The sequence below is a fragment of the Somniosus microcephalus genome, chromosome 9, assembly GCF_052327205.1.
Source record: "Somniosus microcephalus isolate GS21.2 chromosome 9, FLI_Smic_1.0, whole genome shotgun sequence".
In the NCBI taxonomy this organism is placed as follows: domain Eukaryota; kingdom Metazoa; phylum Chordata; class Chondrichthyes; order Squaliformes; family Somniosidae; genus Somniosus; species Somniosus microcephalus.
In genome coordinates this window covers 243,297,566-243,313,958 of record NC_140995.1, presented here as the reverse complement: position 1 = coordinate 243,313,958, position 16,393 = coordinate 243,297,566, and the positions used below count along the sequence as shown (strand labels likewise).

General features: G+C 42.2%; 1 protein-coding gene across 1 annotated transcript in view; it reads right to left on the bottom strand.

Annotated features, from left to right (window-relative positions):
- Nucleotides 1-1,778: 1,778 nt before the first annotated feature.
- The window catches only part of enah (ENAH actin regulator), a 286,829-nt gene continuing 272,214 nt past the window's right edge, over nt 1,779-16,393 (bottom strand). The window contains exon 15 of the mRNA XM_085998252.1: nt 1,779-9,055. Coding sequence (XP_085854378.1) covers nt 9,018-9,055 — 38 coding nt within the window. The 3' untranslated portion in view covers nt 1,779-9,017. The remainder of the gene's footprint in view (nt 9,056-16,393) is intronic.

Below are 16,393 nucleotides of genomic sequence, written 5' to 3'. Positions count from 1 at the left end.
TTCAGTTGTACAAGGTATTGGTGAGACCGCACCTGGAATACTGCATACAGTTTTGGTGTCCATACTTAAAAGACATACTTGCTCTCGAGTCAGTAGAAAGAAGGTTCACTCGGTTAATCCCGGGGATGAGGGGATGGACATATGAGGAGAGGTTGAGTAGATTGGGACTCTACTCATTGGAGTGCAGAAGAATGAGAGGCGATCTTATTGAAACATATAAGATTGTGAAGGGGTTGGATCGGGTGGATGCGGGGAGGATGTTCCCGATGATGGGTGAAACTAGAACTAGGGGGCATAGTCTTAGAATAAGGGGCTGCTCTTTCAAAACTGAGATGAGGAGGAACTACTTCACTCAGAGGGTGGTAGGTCCATGGAATATGCTGCCCCAAAAAGCTGTAGAAGCTACATCATTACATAAATTTAAAACAGAAATAGACAGTTTCCGAGAAGTAAAGGGAATTAAGGGTTATGGGGAGCGGGCAGGAATTTGGACATGAGTCTAGGTTCGGATCGGTCATGGCCCTGTGGGTAGCGGAGCGGGCCCAGGGGCCGTGTAGCCTGATCCTGCTCCTATTTCGTGTGTCTAATTCTGTTAGATTCAGGAGATGGTTCTGTGATAGTAGATTGGCGGTTAGGATCAGATCAGCCATGATCTTATTGAATGGCGGAGCAGGCTCGAGGGGCCGATTGGCCTACTCCTGCTCCTATTTCGTGTGTCTAATTCTGTTAGATTCAGGAGATGGTTCTGTGATAGTAGATTGGCGGTTAGGATCAAATCAGCCATGATCTTATTGAATGGCGGAGCAGGCTCGAGGGGCCGATTGGCCTACTCCTGCTCCTATTTCCTATGTTCTTATGAAAGACTGTTTTCTCCCTCGTGCCTGAGAACATTACTGGAGGTAGTTAGTTTTAAGACTAAATTCCTAAGATCTGGCAAGGTTTTCAGAACACTATAACAAACACTAAAATGGCAGATTGTTAAAAACATTCCTTATAAACATCCAAATTGACGAGATGTACATAACCACATGAAAATTCACATCATGCTTCAAATAAATTAAATGGTCAAAGTTAGGGGAGGATGGGCGAGACAGATAGTTGTAATATTGTTATTTTATCTCTAGCATCTGTAATCAAGGCTCTTCTGGTGTAAGATAAAGGAGTTCAGACAGAATCTTAACAAGTACTGGGCCCAGGCACACAACTACTCACAAAATGTTACTGAATTGATGGTCGAACTCAGAGCAGTCTCACCTCAGTCAGAGGGTTATGGGTTCAAGCCCCACCTCCGGTGCAGTACTGAGGGAGTTCTGCATTGTCAGAAGTGCTGTCTTTCGGATGAGACATTAAACCAAGGCCACATGTGCCTGTTCAGGTGGATATAAGAGATACCATGGCTCTATTTGAAAAACAGCAGGGGAATTTTCCTGGTGTCAACATTTATCCTTCAACCAGCATTATCAAAACAAATTAGCTGAGCATTTATCTAATCTGCTGTTTCTGGGATTTTGCTGCCACGTGTTAGCGAAACAACTGCACTTCAAAAGTAATTCATTTGTTAAGTGCTTTTGGGTATCCTGAGGACATGTAAGGTACTGCAAGTTCTTCTTTCTTAACAAGGAGTTTCCATGCTTCTCAGATTCCCATTGGGAATTAGCAGAAACTTTCCAACAATGCGCAAGTTGCATGTGACTGGATCTGTACAATGAACTCCGCAGGAAATCTGTTCATATATTTAACAGCACAACATCTACACACCAGTTAACAGGAACACATGGTCAAGAAGATCTAATGTTGAGTTTTATTCCATTCGCTCAAAAAAATTAGCATGTAAGAAATTTTAAAATGTAACATAACATGATACAAACAGAATAGCAACAAATTGTAAATCTAAAGGATTGATTTTGGAGCATGAAAATTTGACAAATCCGTTGATAAGATTTTGTTCATTCCACCAGAAAAAGAAAAAACTCAAGCTCTTCTGACAAGACAGTTACCAATAGAAGTCTGCGCAAATAAGTTTGGCAACCAAAAAAATAATAATAGTCCCAAACAAATCCCAATTATATTAGAGATGAGGAATAGAGAGCAGTCAACATCATCTTGTTGCTGGAGACAGAAGCCTTGTTTACACTTCACAAATGCAACTAGTTGAATCAAGATTATTTGTTCTCCGTGCTCATTCCACCTGTAGATGAAATTTATGTACTGGGACCCTGACATAACCCTGCTATATGTACCTGATGGACATTCCCAATGGGATCTTCACCACCATGAACTGTAGCTTTGTAGTGGAGACAGGGCTGCATCTCAACTTTCACTGCAAAGTCTGGTATCTGCAGTGTTGCCCTAGACAGTCGGAATTTGACGGCTTGTGACCACCTCAGACCCACAGTTGATTGATGATTTCCTCCACCGCGTAACCCTCACTAATTTAGTGGAACATTTCATCAAAGGAGGTGGAAATTCTGCGACATCCACCAGAGAGAGAAGGGGATTTGTCGAAGGCTATTCTCATCTCTATGGGCTTTGTTGACCTGTATTTTCTTTTTAAATTGACATTCACCCGCACAACATCTAAAGGCAAAATGTAACTTAAAAAACACAATACTTGATAGTACAAACTGAACATTTTATCATGATAGAAGGACTCAAGCCAGGTTCCAGCACCAGCACTTTACTTTTAATACGGACATTCATTTCATTTGATTACAAGAGATAGATAGAGAAGAAAAATCCTTTCCACAGCAGACACCGGTTTCCTCGTGCAGTTCAGATTGTGGCAGTGAGACACATATGAACTTCTAAAATACCATATTTGTGTTCCTTACTGTGGGGTACGCTAATTCCCATTCGTCACCATGGTACAAAGCTGGGGCCAGGCAAACACTTGAAGCTTGTTTGAAATGCAATTTATTGAGAGAGAATGGTCTCCACTTCCCCACCCTGCTACTATACAGGACTTGGGATGGAAAAAAGAACTGTGCTCACTTTAATCCTCTATTGTGACCTTCTGTCAATACACACACATTTGGTCAACTGTTGAGTTTTGATGGTTTATTTCTGTCAGTTCTGTATCGTGGCTATAAATGTACGTACTGCTGAAAATTTGCTGCAACATTTTCACTGCATTTCATTTTGCATTTTTTTTTAAAAACCCTCATGAAACCAGCAAAATGAAAACACTAATAATTTACACTCCTAAGTTATTGAGCAGTTGGCAGCTCTCCTGAAGGCCTACGTAATCAAAAAGCACCTTTTAAACATATGTAGATACAGCATTATTAAATCCACAGCATTCCCCAATCTAGTAAAGGCCAATTTGTGGTGCTCACAAACAAAGTATCAATCGAACTCAGTGCGAGTGTCCTCAGGAATTTCAACAGAGAGAATCAAACTCAGTGCGAGTGTCCTCAGGAATCTCAACAGGGCATCAAACTCAGTGCGAGTGTCCTCAGGAATCTCAGAGTGATTCAAACAGTTAGAATTCTCAGAGGGGATCAAGACATTGGAAACAGACCCAATCAAGGCCATATTCCTATGTCAGAAAAGACCTTGATGTTCCCTATAATAGTGTGTCGATGTGATGGATAAGGGTTGAGGGGTACTGCATCTACTGCATCCCCAAAAATAATATTCAAGATTTTAAACATTTAGGACATACTCCTATGTGGTAAATTGCTCAGGACAAAGTTAATTTCCAACACAGCAAAATAAGGCTGATTTTGAACAAGTCTCAGCTTTAAAAACACAATTCAGTAGTATCCATTTTGCTGATATTTGGAAATCTAAATTTCCCACAATTTAATATTTATACCTCTGTACAAATAAGCTTTGATTTTCACACAGGTTTTAAACTGTAGTTATAGTTTGTGGTATATTCCGCCACAGAACTGGTATTTTAATTTTTAACAGATCTGAAGCGCACTTTCGATAAGCCTCTCACCCAATAATGGCAAAGAGTAAAGTGAAATGCACCTCTGACTGGTAGTGCCATGAGAGAGTAATATTCCCAATGTGACAGTGTGGAGGCAGATAATGTTTAGCATGGGCTGGAACACATTCCAACTCAAACAGCCTTCATCCCACTATTGCAAATTATAACATTTTCATACTAATGCTGGCAGAGTTACCCATACTGCTCAGCAAGTGTGAAACTGCTGTATGAAGTATGCCAATTACAGAGGGGTTTCAGTCCTACTCATCAGTATGGGAAAACACTGCTTCCACTTGTTACAATGGCAGGAGCAACTGACAGGGTAAAGGAACATATAATAGGGAAAGAACGCAAGTGCTCCACGTGCTGAGCAGCAGCCCACCGTTACATTTTATTGAGATCCCAGAGAGTCTTCCATCTCCTTTGAGATTTAGGACAGAGAGCAGGATATTTTTTTTTTATTGTTGTGAGGCTGTGGAATGTACTACCAGAGTGAGCACATGGGATTAGGACCACTGCTGAAGTGAAAGGTAAGCACCAACATTAATTTGGCCCAAGAGCCTGTTTGCGTGTTGTAATTTCCAGGTAACTCAGAGGTCCAGGACTCTGCCACTATGTACCTCCCTCCAGCACAAAGGATGGGTCTTTCGATTTTCCATTTTCTCTTTTCCCCAGTCATACCTCATTTGCATTACTGGGGAAAGTAGTTTTAAAATGAAGACTATGGTTAAAAATCTTCAAATTTTGATAAGTGTATTCAAACACTGGTTTGAAGGGGTTTGCCCAGTCCTTTATTTACCATTAGAAGATTTAAAAAAAACAAATGATTGAAGTATTGTCAACATTTTTACTTAAGAGGGAGATGAGCAGCAGATTCTCAAAACAAAGAGCAGCAAAAAATCCCCAATCAAAGAATAAAACAAATTTCCCAGACGTAAAGATGGGAGTACCCCCTTCAAAACACCGATTCCCATCAGCAGCCAATTTTCTGTTGGTCAGTTGTCACTGGAAAGCAATCTCTGGCTGTGCTATTACCCAACTGTTCATCTTCAGCCACCAAATACATGAACAGGAAATTCAAGTAAATTGTTAAAATTAGTACCTTTTTAAAGACTATGCTGTATACTATTTCAATGAATTTACACCGACTAATATAATAAAGCCTGGATAACACTCAATACCTTCACATACCATCCTACCCAAAGGACAGCACAGACCTGATCCAGCAGAACATTTCTCCAAGTAATTGTGCAGATATCAGGATCCAGCTGCAGTCTTGTCAGACGTCCAGTTGACATCAGCTGACTACATTGACACTAAGACATGGGAAGAGACAGATGTGGAAGGCAAACTAACTACTTCCCAAATTACTTCAGTCACCCAGCATCATTTAAAAAAAAAACTCCACCCCAAATATAAAGTAGAACCATTTTTGAAAAAGTTTTCTATACAGACAGGTCTGGTGGTTAGTGCACAATGTGATGGTCCTCCTGTCACTGAATGTACAGCTTCACCCACAATTCCTCAACAAAAGGAGCCCTAATCTCTGCCAACCCATAGGAAAATCAACAAGTTTTCCAGCTGAACTACTGACTTGAAAGTACATTTGAGATGGCTGACACTAAAATTGGGCAAGTGCCCGTGTCTTCATGCCTGACCTTAGGAAATAATCAATGGGAACTTCAGACTGCAGCATTCTTTCTACAAGTGGGGAAGACCAGATATAGCTCAGTCGTGTGGCATTACCAATGAGTCTTCGAGATATTTTTGACCAGTGGAATAAAGAGTTGCGTATCATCTGGTGAAGGAGTCAGTTCACGCTCTATACATGAAACATTAGTTGATGCAGCGCACTGAAACCCCCATGTGCCAGTTTTCACAGTGGTAGGACATATTGTGGCCAAGATCCTCGGTACAGAGCGTTACTGGTCCCAGTTGTGGGTAGACAATATGCAGAGATCTAGCACCTCCCCTTTTGCGGTTAGGACAAAGAGGAAAGGAAAGGATAAAATATCCAAGGAAGGTGACTCCCCACCACCCCGCTTAATGTTCTTCTGAATCTTGGGATCTGTTTGAGTATTTGGGGATGAAAAAGGGAAAAGCAGCAATGAACATCTCAAAGGGAAAAATCTCAGCTTATTAAAAAAATTAAATGTTGTTTAGACTATGAAAATAATGGAGCTTGAGATTATTTTTATTGTAACAGTATGCTTGTGTGATATAACAGGATTTTTATCCATCTGAAGATCACAGTGAAAAAACCTCCATGACCACTTTGTAAAGAAGTGGTTAATGATCATTCTGACAAAGCAGTAACTAAACGATCACTCAGTTTCCCTATGGCAACCATTTCATTATCTTCTACCTAACAGTTTAAATTTGTCGAACTTTCATCCGATCCCATGAGTTCAGCATAACCTAGACAACAGAGATACGACGACTCCACCACCCCACCCCACCCCACCCCAACAATTCAACAGCTGACTCAGGCTACACTGGTGACTATTATCTATACGTCAATGATCACAGGGTCATTTAAGTGGACCTCGAGGACCACAAGATAAGAACCAAAGACTTGATAAACTATTTCTACTGATGTTTATGCAATTTTGTTCTAGAAATTATTTGATATTGATTCACTTTTTTGAAATGAAAATTATAAAGCACATTGACATTCTTTAAAACAAAAGCTGTGGCAAGGCTGTAAATGACTCTGGATTTCAATTTGGGATCAAAAAGCAACAATCTCACTGGAGGACATAAAACAGAAATAATATTTCAGCACCCTTTCAAGATTCCCATGGTGGGCGAGAAAATGATTTTTATTCGGATGTCTACGAGTGTCCCTGAAGCAGTTCTGCTTGTTAAACAGCCATCCCATCATTTAGCAAATAGAATCCAGTTACGGAAACACAGGCACATGGCACACAAATGATGAGAGATTACTAGAAACAAGTGGAGCTGGGAGATAGCCAGTTGTTAATGGGCAGTGTAGGTGTCTACAGTGGCAAAATGTCCAGTTTCAAGAAGTTGCTAAACTTACAGGACCTGAAATTCTAGATCCCTGCTCCACTGCCAGCTGCCACTATGGTCTGGAGTTGGCCTCTTCCCAAATAGCAGGGACTATTACAATTTAAATAGTTGGGGTTAGTGGCCTGTGCCTGTAGAGGCACCCGCCTCAAAGAACTGCCAGAATATCAGAATGGCACCCTGCCATTCCAACTTGGAAAGCTAGAGGCCTGTATCGGGCTAAAGATTGAAGATTAAAGAACACTTCCCTCACCACAGGGAAACAAGTTCAGGCGATATGAAGTGATCAATCCCCTTTGGGATCAATTCCTTTTCCTTCCTTAGATGTTTGGGGCCTTTGCAAGGCCCAGTAAGGAACCAACACATGCCCTCAGCAGGCAACGCTTCCACTGAGTCGAACAAAGGTGTGTGGACCAGAACTCCCAGGGTAGCCCAGAAACACCCTCAAACACGCCTCCACAGCTATTTGTAGATATGGGGGTGAGGGGGTTTGGTGGAAGACTAGCCGACTCACCCCCGTCGATTGGCTTTATTGGGGCAGAGACCAGCTGATTCGTATTACATTCCCCCACCCGCAAAGAAAATCTGCCGGACTTTTAATTGCCCTATCCCAGGAATTTAGGCTCGAGAGAAACTAAATAACACAAGTCAAAGGCAGCTGACCAACTCAAATATTGAACATTTGATATCCCAGGTGCCTGCCATCAAACCCACCTGCTTAGCATGGTCTCTAAACTGCTTGATGAAATATCCCCCCGAAACAAGGTGCTCCATCTTAGGAGCAGTGACTTTAACTGACATGGTGAGAATGATGCTGTTTGAACTTGTAGCAACGAAAGCTACGAAGGAGGCCAAGGCTCAGGACACCACCCAATAGATAGAAATGAAGGAGTTGAGAAAGGCATATCTCCCTCTTTTGGCACCCTTACTGCTTCAACACTCTTTCATCTCTACTTTTCTTTGGGACACACCCGCTTGGTCAAACATGAGTAAATGAACACAGCTGCACAATAGACATTCAGAAAGGGTTTCTTTCCCAGGAAAGTCTGTTACTAATCACAAATACTTGATGAAATCTGGAAGGTAAATTAAATGTGTGTAGCATTGTACCATGTTTATCAGAATATACAGATGTGAGCCACATAGGCATAGTGTGTCTGAGTGCTCAGTCCCAACCCCTCACTCCCATTAGACACATTTAAAAAAGGCAACTGGATGGCAAATTAATGTGACTGAGTATTGCTCAGGTAAAATGGGATAAAAGACCAGTTTACAGCCGATTTTGATATATAAAAAGAATTACATCTCAACATGCGCAAAATCAGGGGAAAAATAATTACCGACACTGCACTGATAACTTACATTATTGATTGGATTGACAGACAAGTCTTTGATTTGGTAAAGCATTATCACAATAATAAACTAAGGAAGGCATCACTGTATCCTTAAACCCTGTGAACTGCCATTGCTTTGAATATTAGAAAAATAACAGATAATTCTAGGACACCCTCACCATAGAGCACATTTCCACTCTGCCAGGGGTTTATACCCAATGCATCTTCCTATATGTATAAACTGTGCCATTGCAACTGAGGCAGGGCCACACTCCTGGGAAGCGCAGCACAAACTGCTCTATAGTTAGTTGTCTCCAAGATTTGTGCTCAAATTATAACCCACCTCCTAGAGGAAAAACCAAAAGAAACACAATTGTTGTGCAAATTTTTTCTTTCAATTGACGTGACTTTTCAGCACACTGCGATTCGGTTTTGACGGACTTATAAGAATCTTTGCATAATATTACAGTAACTTTAAGACTCTCTTCCTCCAAGAACAAAGTCAGAAAAAGCGGCAAGCAGTGAGGGGAAAAAAAAGAAAAGCACGACGGTGTGATGAGGCTGTCTGCAAAATCTCCAAATGCAGCACACGGGAGGGCTCTCCTCCTTCCCGCCCTCCCCTTCTTTGCTGGGCTGTCTGTCATTTTCTCATCACCCTCTCACTGTCATTAGTCATCACATCTTAATAAAAGGGTCAATTCCATTCGGCACGTTGTCTACGCATTGTTGGACTTGCTCAGTTCCTGTCTGATTGCTGTGAAGAAAGAGGTGGGCATGCTTTAGTATAATCTTATTCATTTCAGCACAAAGCTGGACTTATTAATACATTTTTACATCATTTAAATGTCACCCAGTAAGTTCCTTCTTGAAGCTGTTTATTTCCTGCGCCTTGGGACATTATACTATGTTAAAGGTGCTATATAAATGCAAGTAGCTGTTGTTCCAAAGGTGCAGACAAGTCCACTAGCTAAGTGGCCATTTTTCATGTGTGAGCCCACATACCATGATGGGGGCAGGTTGAGCATAAAAGTATCACAACCAATCCTGTTCTCATCTGATGTCACACACACATTCCAGGAGCTGCTGGACAGTGCTCAGTGCATCACCCCGGCTGAATTTTCCTTTTTCTAGTCCTGGGTACTAATTGTAGTGCCCCAACTTCTGTCTGAGCTGAGATTAGTTAACTTAGCCTGGAACATAGAAAACATAGAAGATAGACCCTACTGGCCATCAAGGCTGAACATCTTTATCAAAAGGAACTAGGGAGCCTTTTTTAATGCATAGAAACACAGAAAAATAGGAGCAGGAGTAGGCCATTCAGCCCTTCGAGCCTGCTCCGCCATTCAATATCATGGCTGATCCTCTATCTCAATACCATATTCCCGCTCTCTCCCCATACCCCTTGATGCCTTTTGTGTCTAGAAATCTATGTCTCCTTCGTAAATATATTCAGTGACTTGGCCTCCACAGCCTTCTGTGGTAGAGAATTCCACAGGTTCACCACCCTCAGTGATGACATTTCTCCTCATCTCAGTCCTAAATGTCTTACGGCGCATCCTGAGACTGTGACCCCTTGTTCTAGACCCCCCAGCCAAGGGAAACATCCTCCCTGCATCCAGTCTGTCTAGCCCCGTCAGAATTTAATATTTTTCAATGAGATCCCCTCTCATTCTTCTAAACTCGAGTCAATACAGGCCTAGTCGACCCAATCTATCCTCATACGACAGTCCTGCCACCCCAGGAATCAGCCTGGTGAACCTTCGCTGCACTCCCTCTATAACAAGTATATCCTTTCTTAGGTAAGGAGACCAAAACTGCACACAGTACTCCAGGTGTCATCTCACCAAGCCCCTGTATAACTGTAGTAAGACATGCTTGCTCCTGTACACAAATCCTTTTGCAATGAAGGCCAACATACCATTTGCCTTCCTAACTTGCTTGCTGCACCTGCATGTTTGCTTTCAGTGACTGGTTGTGGTGATTCTTTATGTTTAGTAAGAAGTATTGTGATTGGTTGTTTGTTTCCTGCCTTGGGATATATGCTGTAATCTCATTGGTAGTTGATGTCATGTGATTTGTGGTGGCCATCTTAAATTCAGTTCTTTCCAGCCTTTAGTTGGGACTGGGTGTTGAAGATGTGCTACAGGATTTTTAAGTTAATAAAGCCTAGATTAGAAAGGCAAATCTATTCTTTATTTCACTGGTGTACAAGGACACCCAGGTCCCTTTGTACATCAACATTTCCCAATCCATCTCCATTTAAATAATACTCCGCCTTTCTGTTTTTCCTACCGAAGTGGATAACCTCACATTTATCCATGTTATACTGCATCTGCCATGTATTTGCCCACTCACTCAATCGCTTGTCTAAATCGCCTTGAAGCTTCTTTGCATCCTCTTCGCAACTCACAATCCCACCTAGTTTTGTGTCGTCAGCAAACTTGGAAATATTACATTTGGTTCCTTCATCCAAATCATTGATATATATTGTGAATAGCTGGGGCCCAAGCACTGATCCCTGCAGTACCCCACTAGTCACCGCCTGCCACCCTGAAAAACACCCATTTATTCCTACTCTGTTTCCTGTCTGTTAACCAATTTTCAATCCATGCCAGGATATTACCCCCAATCCCATATGCTTTAATTTTGCACACTAACCTCTTATGTGGGACTTTATCAAAGGCCTTCTGAAAATCCAAATACACCACATCCACTGGTTCTCCCTTATCTATTCTACCAGTTACATCCTCAAGAAACTCCAGTAGGTTTGTCAAACACGATTTCCCTTTCATAAATCCATGTTTTAAGTGTCCTGTTATCACATCCTTTATAATAGACTCCAGCATTTTCCCTACTACTGATGTTAGGCTAACCGGTCTGTAGTTCCCGGTTTTCTCTCTCCCTCCTTTTTTAAATAGTGGGGTTACATTTGCCACCCTCCAATCTGCAGGAACTGTTCCATAATCTATAGAATTTTGGAAGATGACAACCAATGCATCCACTATTTCCATGGCTACCTCTTTTAGTACTCTGGGATGCAGATTATCAGGCCCTGCGGATTTATCGGCTTTCAGTCCCATTAATTTCTCCAGCACTTTTTTTTACTAATACTAATTTCCTTTAATTCCTCCTTCTCACTAGACCCTTGCATTTCTGGGAAGTTATTTGTGTCCTCTTCCATGAAGATAGAACCAAAGTATTTGTTTAATTGCTTTGCCATTTCCTTGTTTCCCATTATAAATTCTCCCATTTCTGACTGTAAGGGACCTACATTTGTCTTCCCTAATTTTTTTCTTTTTACATACTTGTAGAAGCTTTTACAGTCCGCTTTTATGTTCCTTGCAAGTTTACACTCTCACTCTATTTTTCCCCATTTAATCAATTTCTTGGTCCTTTTTTGCTGAATTCTAAACTGCTCCCAATCCTCAGGCTTGCTACTTTTTCTGGCAACTTTATATGACTCCTCTTTGGATCTAATACTATCCTTAATTTCTTTTGTTAGCCATGGTTGGGCCGCTTTTCCTTTTGTGTTTTTGCGCCAGAAAGGAATGTATAACTGTTGCAATTCATGCATTCGTTCCTTAAATGTTAGCCATTGCCTATCCACTGTCATGCCTTTTAATGAAGCTCTCCAATCTATCATAGCCAACTCACTCCTCATACCTTCGTAGTTTCCTTTGTTTAGATTTAGGACCCTAGTTTCGGATTGGACTTCTTCACTTTCCATCTTAATGACGAATTCTATCATGTTATGGTCACTCTTCCCTAAAGGACCCCGCACAAGATGATTATTAATTAACCCCTTCTCATTGCACAATACCCAATCTAGGATAGCCTGTTCCCTAGCTGGCTCCTCAACGTACTGGTCTAAAAAACCATCTCGTACACACTCCAGGAATTCATCCTCCACAGTATTATTGCTAATTTGGTTTGGCCAGTCTATATGTAGATTAAAGTCACTCATGATTACTGTAGTATCTTGTTACATGCATCTCTAATTTCCTGTTTGATGCCATCCCCTACATTACCACTACTGTTTGGAGGCCTATAGACAACTCCCACCAATGTTTTCTGCCCCTTGGTGCTTCTCAGCTCCACCCAGACTGATTCTACATCTTGATTTTCTGAGCCAATAGCCTTTCTCACTATTGCTCTGATTTCATCCTTTACTAACAATGCCACCCCACCTCCTTTTCCTTTTTGCCTGTCCTTCCTAAATATCCTTGGATATTCAGCTCCCAGCCTTGGTCACCCTGCAGCCATGTCTCTGTAATCGCAATTATATCGTATCCATTTACATCTATTTGCGCTGTTAATTCATCTACCTTATTATGAATGCTTCGTGCATTCAGATACAGTGCCTTTAGATTTGTCTTTTTAACATTTTTAGACATCTTAACATTTTTTTGTACTATGGCCCTATTTGTCTTAGCATTTTTTCTTACCCGGACCCTATTTGTTGGTGCACTCCTTTGTGTGTACGCTCCGTCCCTTCCTGACACAATCTGGTTATCCTTACCCCAATCACTTTCCTGCACTGCTTCCTTGTCTTTTCTCTTTAGCATTCTGGATTTCTCTCCACCAGGACCCTCCCTCCCTCCCCCCCACTTACTTAGTTTAAAGCCCTATCTACCTCCCTAGTTATTCGATTCGCTAGAACTCTGGTCCCAGCATGGTTCAGTTGTAGTCTGTCCAGACCAGACCACAGTTTAAATCTACCCGAGACCACTGCTGGAGTAAAATTATTTCCTTACTTCCTAAGACTTCTCTGTGAAATAAGTATGGGACACATCTCAAACCAGCTTTAGTGGATATATGTCCACAGCACAAATCTACTCTCAACTCTGCAAAGTGTCAATCTCCTTTGTGAGCAAGATACGTTAAGGTAGAATAAAGGGAGCTGTATTCCATATCTAACTCATTCTTTACTTGCTGGGAGTACTCAATGGGGTAGTGCAGAGTCTACTTCCCTTTGCATCTTACTCATTCTATACCAAATCTCAGAATTTTTCAGCACAGGAGGCCATTCAGCCCATTGCGGCTCTTTTTTGAAAGAGCTCTCCAATTAGTCCCACTCGCCTGTTCTTTCCACATAGCGCTGCAAATGTCTCCTTTACAAGTACAGGTAGACTACCTTTTATCTGAACTTCCGAAAACCGAAACCCTCTAAAAACCGAAGGTTTTTTCGTTCAGCGTAAGTCGTGCGCACGACATGACCAGTGGCGCACGACTCCGACCCCCGCCGACCCCCGTGCCGACCCTGACCCCCGCCGACCCACCCCCGACAAATTTCCCAGCCTTATAAAATACCATCCGAAATCCGAAATTTTCCGAAAACTGAAACACGGCTGGTCCCGAGGTTTTCGGATAAAGGATAGTCTACCTGTATATGTCCAATTCCCTTCTGAAAGTTACTATGGAATCTGCTTCCTCCACCCTTTCCGGCAGTGCATTCCAGGTCATAGCTCACTGCATAAAAAATTCTCATCACCCCCTAGTTCGTTTGCCAATTATCTTAAATCTGTGTCCTCTGGTTATTGACTCTCCTGTCAGTAGAAAGTTCTCCCCATCTAATCCATCAAAACCCTTCATAATTTTGAACACCTGTATTAAACCGTCTCTGATTTAAGGAGAACAATCCCAGCTTCTTCAGTCTCTCCACATAACTGGAGATCTGAGAGTTATCCATTCCACTGTTTTAAAAACTTTCAATAGATTTTTCTTAAAGTTTATTATCTGCAGTACTAGAAAACAGTTTTGCAGAGAGAACTAAATGAGGCACGGAGGACTTTGCATCTGTCTTCACAAAAGGGGATGCTGCCAATGTCACAGCAAAGGAGGAGCTGGTAGAGAAATTGGATTGGATAAAACTAAAGAGGCAGTACTTGAAAGGTTGGCAGCACTCAAAGTAGAAGACACCCGGTCTGGACAGGATGCATCCTAGGCTGCTGAGGGAAGTAAGGGTAGAAATAGTGGAGGTTCTGGTCACAACCTTTCAATTTAAGAAAGGTATGAGGGATAAACTAGGTAATTATGGGCCTTTTGTCTAACATCTGTTGTGGGGAATTTACTAGAATCTGTTATTAGGGACAAAGTGACTGAGCACGCAGACAAATATGAATTGATCAGAGAGGGCCAGCATGGATTTGTAACGAGCAAGTCATGTCTCCAGAAGGCATTCAATAAGATTCCACACAACAGACTGTCAACAAAAATGAGTGTGCATGGAATTGGAGGTAGCCTATTGACATGGGTAGGGAATTGGCTAGGATAGGAAGTCAGAGACAGAGTAGGAATAATAGGCATGTACTCAAATTGGCAGTAAGTGACGAATGGTGTCCCCCAGGGATTGGTACTGGGGCTGCAGTTTTTCCCTATATTTATAAATGACTTGGATGAAGGAAGAGAGCCATATATCCTAGTTTGCTGACAACACTAAGTTAGGTGGCACAATAAACAGTGTAGGTGGGAGCAGAAATTTGCAACGGGACAAGTAGACAAAACTGGCAGATTGAGTTTAATGTGGAGAAGTGTGAGCTCATCCTCTTTGGACCCAAGAAAAATAGATCAGACTATTTTCTATGTGGCGAGAAGCTAGGAACTGTGGAGGAGCAGAGAGATTTAGGAGCCAAATACAGAAATCACTAAAAGCTAGCTGACAGGTACAAAATATAATTAAAAAGGCTAATGGAATGTTGGCCTTTATCTCAAGGGCTGGAAGTTACGTTGCAGCTGTACAGAGCTCTGGTTAGACCTCATCTGGAGTACTGCATTCAGTTCTGGGCACCACACCTCAGGAAGGATAGATTGGCCTTGGAGCATAAGGGATCCCGAGCTTCATAAATAGAGGCATAGAGAACATAGAAACATAGAGATAGGAACAGGAGTAGGCCATTCGGCCCTTCGAGCCTGCTCCGCCATTCAATGAGATCATGGCTGATCTTCGTCTGAGATCATAGCTGATCTTACCAGTTCAGTACCCCGTCCCCGCCTTTTCTCCGTAACCCTTAATCCCCTTAGCCTTCAGAAATATATCCAATTCTCTCTTGAAAATATTTATTGAATTAGCCTTCGCAGCCCTCTGTGGCAGGGAATTCCACAGGCTCACCACTCTTTGAGTGAAGAAATTCTTCCTCATCTCTGTTTTAAATGATTTGCCCGCTATTTTTAGACTGTGGCCCCTGGTTCTGTGCTCCCCTGCCATTGGAAACATTCTCTCTGAATTCAGCCTGTCCAGGCCTGCCATAATTTTATATGTTTCGATGAGATCCCCTCTCAATCTTCTAAACTCCAGTGAGTACAAGCCCAAACTATTCAATCTCTCATCGTAGGTCATTCCCGCCATTCCAGGTATCAGCCTGGTGAATCGCCGTTGCACTCTTTCCATGGCAAGAACATCCTTCCGCAGATGGGGCGACCAAAACTGTACACAATACTCCAGATGCGGTCTCACCAGCACCTTGTACAGCTGTAGTAAGGTATCCCTATTCCTATACTCGAACCCCCTTGATATGAAGGCCAACATACCATTTGCCTTCTTAATCGCCTGTTGTACCTGCATGCTCTCCTTCAGTGACTGGTGCACAAGAACACCCAGGTCCCTCTGCACTTCCCCATCTCCCAATCTATTGCCGTTTAGATAATAATCTACCCTCCTGTTTTTACCCCCAAAGTGGATAACCTCGCATTTATCCACATTATAGTGCATCTGCCACGTATCCGCCCATTCCCCCAACCTGTCCAAATCGCACTGTAGCCTCCTGACATCCTCATCAGAGCCCACCCCTCCTCCTAGTTTAGTGTCGTCAGCGAATTTGGAAATATTGCATCCAATTCCCTGATCCAGATCATTTATATATATTGTGAACAGCTGGGGTCCCAGGACAGATCCTTGCGGCACCCCGCTGGTCACTGCCTGCCACTCCGAAAACGAGCCGTTTATTCCAACTCTCTGTTTTCTATCCGCCAGCCAGTTCTCTATCCACGTTAATACTTTGCCCCCAATCCCATGAGCCTTAATTTTGCATGATAATCTTTTGTGTGGAACCTTATCGAAGGCTTTCTGGAAGTCAAGGTACACCACATCCACTGG